The sequence below is a fragment of the Hypomesus nipponensis genome, chromosome 10 (genome assembly GCF_054491055.1).
Source record: "Hypomesus nipponensis isolate SF chromosome 10, ASM5449105v1, whole genome shotgun sequence".
Classification (NCBI taxonomy): Eukaryota; Metazoa; Chordata; class Actinopteri; order Osmeriformes; family Osmeridae; genus Hypomesus; species Hypomesus nipponensis.
This window is the reverse complement of record NC_140370.1, coordinates 6,079,498-6,087,368: the sequence shown is the minus strand read 5'-3', so window position 1 is coordinate 6,087,368 and position 7,871 is coordinate 6,079,498. Positions and strand designations below refer to the sequence as shown.

General features: G+C 44.8%; 1 protein-coding gene across 1 annotated transcript; it reads right to left on the bottom strand.

Moving 5' to 3' along the window:
* Positions 1-2,067: 2,067 nt before the first annotated feature.
* On the bottom strand, positions 2,068-7,410 carry mfsd8l2 (major facilitator superfamily domain containing 8-like 2). Its single transcript, XM_084708107.1, has 11 exons — positions 6,807-7,410; positions 6,372-6,557; positions 5,943-6,005; positions 5,729-5,848; positions 5,560-5,639; positions 4,954-5,272; positions 3,976-4,049; positions 3,639-3,852; positions 3,192-3,314; positions 2,904-3,034; positions 2,068-2,704 (listed from the first exon to the last, which is right to left on the bottom strand). The coding sequence occupies exons 1-11, from the start codon at positions 6,919-6,921 to the stop codon at positions 2,618-2,620; spliced, it is 1,512 nt and encodes a 503-aa protein (XP_084564233.1). The 5' UTR covers positions 6,922-7,410; the 3' UTR covers positions 2,068-2,617.
* Between the last annotated feature and the right edge of the window lie 461 nt (positions 7,411-7,871).

The window sequence follows — 7,871 nt, the reverse complement described above, 5'->3', positions numbered from 1 at the left end:
CTAGATTTTAAAGCATTTTCAGTGGTCAGAAGCACCTTCATTAACAATTGAGTGTGATCTTACAGTACTAGACTTGGTTTATAGTTGTGAAACCTAAGTTTGACACTGACATGTAAAAAAAAAAAAAAGCAACAAGTACAGAAAAACAGTAGCCTCTCCTTGACAAAGAAGAATGGAAATGCTGATATCTATTTCAGGGCATTTAATGCATATTCTAAACCCCGTAAAGAAAGGAAGACACATTCATATTAACACTTTCCTACAAAGGCAACCTCTTAAAAACATACCTTCCATTATCTGCCAAATATAGCAGGTCTGAAATGAGTTTTGGAAAGAATATATCTGGCCTGATTTGGGTGCCTTCATATTTCTCGTCTGACTTAAACTCATCCATCATCCACGGACCATTAACAGCCTCCCCCAACACAGCTAATATGATCAGGAAGAGAAACCACCAGCCTGCCACTGGTTGGCCAGATAGATAATTGTTATATATGGGCTCCAGTCAAATTCTGGGCTGTTATTCTTGCAAACACGTCACCTTTGTTTTTGTCAGATGGCTAGTTAATTTACTTTTATAGTTGATTGGCTAAGGAGATTTATTTGATATACTTAGTCTAGACCCTTGCATTACTTCACTTGATACATGCAGATAGCCAGTTTAAAGTAATTTCCATGAAACCGGCAATTGAAGTTGAACTATTTCTGACTTACTAATAATAGCAAAATACATGTTGAGTACTGTTTGAAAGGCTGTATGTTTATAATGATGGTGCTTCCTCTGCAATGTAGTGGTAACATATGCTTTGCATCTATTGTACTGAGTGGCATTAACATGTACAAGTGATACTGCAAGTCCTCCAAGACTTTGCTCTTTCCTGTTCTGCATTCCCAGGGTCTGATACCACAAGATTCCTTTCAGCAGTTAGAAACCTCAGCTCCTGTCCAAATCATTAAGTGCTGCTTCCATGTACGTTTAACATTTCATGCTGTTGTGATCGCCCTAGAGTGTGTTTAACATACGGACACAGGGACAAGGACTTCTCTATCTTCATACCTCACAGGGGTTTGCCGCCAGTTCAGATTGGTACAGAATCAAAGCAGAAACACCCTGATGGATCGGATGACAAACATGAGGATTGGACACCTGTGTACCAACCCTTAAAGGTCTAAATGCAGCAGCTGCAACTCTCTTGCCTGTCCTTATGAGTGCAAAGCAAAACTGCACTCAGACCCTTCAGAGAAAGCTATTATTTGTACTCGTGAATTATTTCAAAGGGCTAAAACTAAAACTGGGGTCCATTTTTATTTTAACCTGTCTTATGGAACTGATGCTGACAAGACAGTTCTGGCTAACTTTTTAAAGATTTGACCTCAGTCAGTGTTCTTCCTTATCTCTCCCTTGAATGTCACGGTTTTGATTACGCTGCTTTAATGTGCTCTCAAATATGCCTACCTCTGAAATTGACCAAAGGTTGAGTTTTTAATGCCAAACATGAACCTCCAGACCGAAGCTAAAGAGAGCGTGTAACATTGTAAAGGTTACTCCCTCTGTATCTTCAGGTGTGTCAGATGGCTGAGCGGTTAGGGAATCGGGCTACTAATCATAAGGTTGTCGGTTCGATTCCCGCTGTTCAAATGAAGTTGTGTCCTTGGGCAAGGCACTTCACCCTACTTGCCTCGGGGTGAATGTCTCTGTACTTACTGTAAGTCGCTCTGGATAAGAGTATCTGCTAAATGACTCAATGTAAATGTGTGTTCACTGTCTGGGAACCCTGGGTGTGAAGCTGATGTGAACGTCTCTGATGATGCTCTGGGCTTTGCGCTGTCGCTCAGAATAGCACAGTGCTCTCTAGTGGCGGATGTGGGTTACCAGCTGGATCGCTGTGGTCGTTTCCTCACGCGACAAGGCCGCAAATCTCAGAAGCTTGAGTGTCGCAGAAAAATCCCAAATACACGGTGCCTTTGGATTTCGTGTAATCACCACTTAAAATGATGACTTGAGCTCACAAATAGGATATCAAAGCCTGATCATGACTCATTTATTTTCACACTGTTACTGTTTTGTTTAATTGGGAGGACAGGTTCAAATTCCATTAGAAAATTTGACTACAAAATATTGGTTGCACTTATCAACTCCTTGCCTGACACTCTCCTATTGTAGTTATTTTGGATCAGTGGTTACTAGGACAACCAAGGCAGAGGGGGGAAGGGAGTATTGGTACAAACTTACATTGGTACGAAAAGACAAATGTTCTCCCATTAACACTTGCACTATAAATAGTTGTTCGACTGCAGATTCGTTCAACTTCAATTACATCACTGGTTATGTTTCAAACAGAGCAATCTGGCGCCCCCTTGAGTACTGTTAAAACAATATTATGAATGATATACAAAAATGTATATACATACACTGTATATAACTCGATACACAGAACACCATACAAAATACCATCTACAACTCACACAGAGCAAACTACGTACTTGCGTTGCATTCCTATAGTTCATTTGACATACACGTCCTGCCAGTGTACGATGTACCTTTAACCTTTCAGTCAGCCAATCGTGGGGCCCTCCCTTCCCTCTGACCACGGCTGTCCATCAGGGCGGAGCGGGGTCAGCTCTGACCCCCGCTGTCAAAGCTCTGGGCATGCTGCACCACCTTGGGCTCCACCAGACTACTGTAGGACAACGCCGTCATGACCTGGGAGACAGGCCCCATCATCACCATCATAGTTTGAGGGGCAGAACCATATTAGAATCCACTTTCACAGAAGACGTGGTTCATTGATGAGGCCGGGTCCGTGGACGGAGAAATTCAGTTCCTGATTGTGGTGTACAGTATTGACTTCTGTTGATAGTTCGATACACGTGCATGGAAGTGCAGACTGTCGGCCACTTACGGTGATCATGATGAGCAGAGCCAGCATCAGCCCGAGCATCAGGTACAGGTTACCAGTCAGCCCACCTGCCCACAGAGGCCCCAGGATAGTGGCCAGCCCCCCAACAGAGCGCCGCACACCCTGACTGAAGCCTGAAATCAAGCGCACACACACTTTATCCCGAAGAATAAAAACTTCAACTCAACATGAACATTTTTTGATGTTATAATATGACCAACTAAACTACACTTGACCGAGAAAGAAGAAGGTCATATTTCACAGGCAACTTCAGGGCAAGCATATGTCTACCTTGTGTTTTTTCAGCTGTGACTTTGGAGAACAGGGACACCTGGGACACAGCAACAAAGGGGAGACCCAGCAGCTGCAGGAACACCCCGATGACGAACTCTGTCATCTCCCAGGAGTAACCGCCTGCGGGGGGGGAACACGCTCTGTCATATGTGCGGCTGTCAGGACCGTGTGTCCCAAATGACCCCTGGGGATCTACTGACTAGAAAACAACTGCATGACGCGCATATGGGAACAGATCACCAACACAAAGTCAGTGAAGGTCGAGAGCCGGTGCGTTTGTGTGCGGTGTGTGCTCACTCCCCCCTACTACACCTTGTAATCCTAAACACAAACTCAGTGAACATTGAAAGCAAATGTGCGCGTGTCTGTGTCTGTGTGTGACCAGACCTCCCCCCCCCCCTCCTACTCCGCTGTGCGGAGGCAGAGTGACCAGCCCCGCCTCACCCTGTGGGTCGGCCAGGAAGACGAGGCACCAGACGCAGGCGGCGCTGCAGATGACCAGGCCGGCGGCCAGCACGGCACGGTCCGACACCTGGCCGCTGAGCCAGCGCACGAAGAAGAAGCCCAGGATGACCTCCACGCCGCACAGACCGTACATCAGGCTGTTCCCCAGCTCGCCAAAGCTGAAGCAGCGTTGGGTCAGAGGGGTCACCATGGTCTGGAGGAAGGAGAGGAACAGCACGTCAGGATCGGGGGGGGACATCTGGTACAAGGGGCGTGGGCCTGGAGCAGGAACATACTGTCTCCGGGATGGTGTCTGGGTTAGGTGAACATGTCTCACCTCGAGTGCAGTCTGGTTGAAGAGAGTGATGAACTGAGCTGTGAGGAGCACCACCACCTCCTCCCTCAAAAACTCTGAGAGACATAGACAGAGAGAGAGCGAGAGAGATAGAGAGAGAGAGAGATGGAGAGAGAGAGATGGAGAGAGAAAGAGAGAAGAAAGAGGGAGGGAGAGAGAGAAAAAAACGTTGTGGAACGCTAATAGCTATCACACCTGACAAGAAAAGGACACAAAAAGTGAATCCATAAAAGTTTAATCTTGCCCTCTCTACATCTACCTTCCTCAAAACCTCGGGGAACAGGCAAAATCCATTATCCTCTACTGCTCACAACAAATAGTGCACTCGTCAGCTTCCATCTCTTCAAAAAGAGCACATACGGGGGCAGAATCACTGATAAAAGATGTTTTCTACATCTCCAATTCTGTCTCAGTTCCAGCCACAGTAATCAGCCCAGGTCCAGAAGGAGCCTGTATAGAGGCTGCACACACGCTCAGCTGTCACTCACTCTGTGAGTGAGGGAATCAATAGAGAAGATCTGGCATGTACATACTCCCCCACGCATAACAAACTGATTTAATCAATACACACACATGCTCCGCTTTCGTCCTACACAACATGACACAAATCCAGTATGACAACTGACACACAAGGAAAAACCCACAAGACAACACACAGGTCCAATCCATGAAGGGGAAATAGGATCTGACATGGGTGGGAAAAGCACTCAAACAAATGAGGAATGGTTGTTTTTTTGTTGTTGTTTTTTTTGCGTTCTCTCTCACAATTTCTCTCTTATACACACACACACATTTGCCAAGTGTATACCACAGTGCGACAGACACCGCGGGGAGAGGTAATTGATTCCAGAGCATGTCTACGTCTGCAGTGTCACCTCCTCCCACCTGCACACAGTGCAGGATGTGTGGACAAGCTGACACACACTTCGACACAGCCACGCAGCACACCCTGCCTCACACCTCTGCTAGCACTGAAGTTCTTGAAAGGGTTGTCGAGGGGCGGACTTGTCGACGGAGTGGGGGAGGGAGGAGGAGACGGGGGACACTGGGATGTGTCCTGGAAAGGCTGGATCTCAGAGGAGATGGCGGTCTCCGATTGGTCGGGATGAACGGCGCCGTAGGCGTCCAGGGCGTCTTCAGGGTCGACCAAGAGCTCCCTCTCGTCGTCCTTCATCTCCACCACCATCAGACCCTCCTCTTCAAGGTTGAGAGGAGGCACGTCCCAGTACATAGCCAGGACCACAAACTGGAGCAAGATCCACATCAGACACATGAAGATCTGTGAGTGGGGGGGGGGGGGAGTATGTCCTCCATGGGTTATCCCAGCATTACAGAGACCCAGTGTGCAAACAATTTACAAAACACTCTGAGGATGATACATTTTAAGGATGTGAAGAAAAAGGAGAATCCTATTTTTAATTTAACCGTCATTTGTTGAATTAATTCTACGCATACCCTGCTCAAGGCCAAATAGAGACAGGTATTCTGTGTTGGTGAGTGTAATGGCTGGCAGTAATGAGGCTTTATGTGTAAACCTGTGCTGAGAGACTATCTGGGTGGTGTTACCCCAGGTGAGGTGTACTTGTTCACCACAAACGGCCCCAGCTTAAAGTCGCACAAACGCAGGAAGAGGTTGAAGGCTGGCCCTGTGAAGACAGAGGTGGTCATATATTAGTTGTTTCTCTATGTGGTAATAAGCTCAGAGACCATCTTGGCGCCCGCCCAAATAACTGACCAATGAGGAGTCCGGCCTGGCGACAAGCCATGATAGCAGCAAAGACACCAGCGCGCTCCTCTGGACGCGTGCTTCGTGTCAGGAAGCTGAAGATGGAGGAGCCTGCTCCAGCACCAATACCTGGGAGGCATCACAAACATTCAATCAGAGTCCTATTTCACGTTTCGAGAAATTGGAGAAATTCATTGAAACTGTCAGGGTTGATGACTATCACCTGCTACAAGCCGACTGCACAACAGCATCCATTTTGAGTATCCCATGAAATACATGAAGTTACCTAGGAGACAGATAATAGTTCTCATTTAAATAAGGCTGGAAGGCATAACTGTACCCTAGAAATGAATATCATGAGTGAGTGCAGCTGAAGCTATTCACGGTGCATTTTGAGTTTCATTTTGCTAGAAGCTCTTCATAAAAGACTAGTTATAAAAGCTAGTTCAGGAAGTATATTACAAATATGAAATGTATTTTTAGTGGAGACACCATCAAAAAATGTTAACTTTGTTTTATATTCTTCTGTTTGTATAAGTGTTTATGTGCACTCTAACAGGAAGAGTATTTAATTAACTTCATGATGACAGCATTCATACTCTGTCATGAGGTGAGATGTAATGTGATTTGGGATAAGTATACTATTGCTCACCAACTATCTCAAATACATTGGCGAAAAGGATTATGGACTTTGTAGTTCTAGTTCGGTCTGACCAGTGCCCAAAGAGGGGACCTGTGAGCAGTCCACTCAGGCTGAAGGCAGAGAGACCCAGACCCAGAAAATAAGGGGGGGCCTCCAGGATCTGCAAGTATCTCCATATTGTAGGGAGAATTACAGCTAGAGTGGAACATAGACAAAAAAAAAGTCAGTGAAAGAGAGAGACAGTTACAGACAGAGAGAAAGAGAGAGAGAGAGAGAGATAGAGAGAGAGAGAGAGAGAGAGAGAGAGAGAGAGAGAGAGAGAGAGAGAGAGAGAGAGAGAGAGAAATGGTGTATGGGCAGAATGATGGTTGAATTAAAAGTTATTCTGGCATTGATCATCAATTCAGCTTAGTCTAAATAACAGCAGAGTTTAAATGCACTTACCATACTCAATACCACTGAGTAGAAATATCAGTCCAATTGTGAGAAAGGTTGCATTTCTTTTCTTAAGATTATCCATGACTCTGTTCTCGGTGATAAACAACTTTTGCCTCCACATGTTCTCAAGTTTTCGACTGTTTGAGGATGCACTTATCAAATAAGAGACCCGATGCGTCTAATTATGCTTGCTTCCCCGAGTAATCACTGGAATATCCTCCACTGTATTTTAAGAAAGACATTTTATATGGCGGATATGATAACTAACATTATATAAGGGTTGACCATTATTAAAGGTAGTTTGCATTTTGCCTACCTGAACCGCTGCCAATCGTGCGAAGATGATGGACGATTATCGAAACTCGTGTACTCTAATGCTGTAACCTTTAATCGCTTTTAAACGAATAAAATGCCGTTTGTGTTATGCAGTGCAAGCTTATTTTGAGAATAAAGACGCCATTAACGGTCCACATAGATAAGTCTGTAAGCTTCGTTAGCCAGAGCAATATCTTATGTTACTAGGCTAGGCAACCCAGTGGGCCTACTCAAAGTATTATATATTATTAATCTCGTCAGCTCACATTACACACCAATGGTTGATTTTCACACTACTCAAAAGCACTAGGCCTCATTTCTCATTCATGGTGAAGAGAGGGGGTGAAAGTTGGTGATGTCACTTGTGTTAACTTCTCACCCTTTTTGGTCTACATTATTTTGTAGGCATTCGAGCATTGGAGCTAAAGAACATCATCTGGTTTGTTACAACGAGCTAAAAAATGTTTTATGGAAAACTAAAACTATTTACTGGCTAAAATAAAGTGTTGAACAGAGGACATTATACTTGTATGACCCTTACTCTTTTCACGTATTTATGAATAATGTGTTTGAGTCTTCGTGTAGTACTTAGCACAACAGGCTGGCAGTGGCTGCCTTACCCTAAGGGTATATGTGACATTGCGTTAATACCTCCATGTTTCATTTTCTCATAATCAACACATCATGAATAATACAAAATGTTTGGGGAAAGGAAATGCATGAATAATAGATTTCTTAAACTTATATTTACTATTT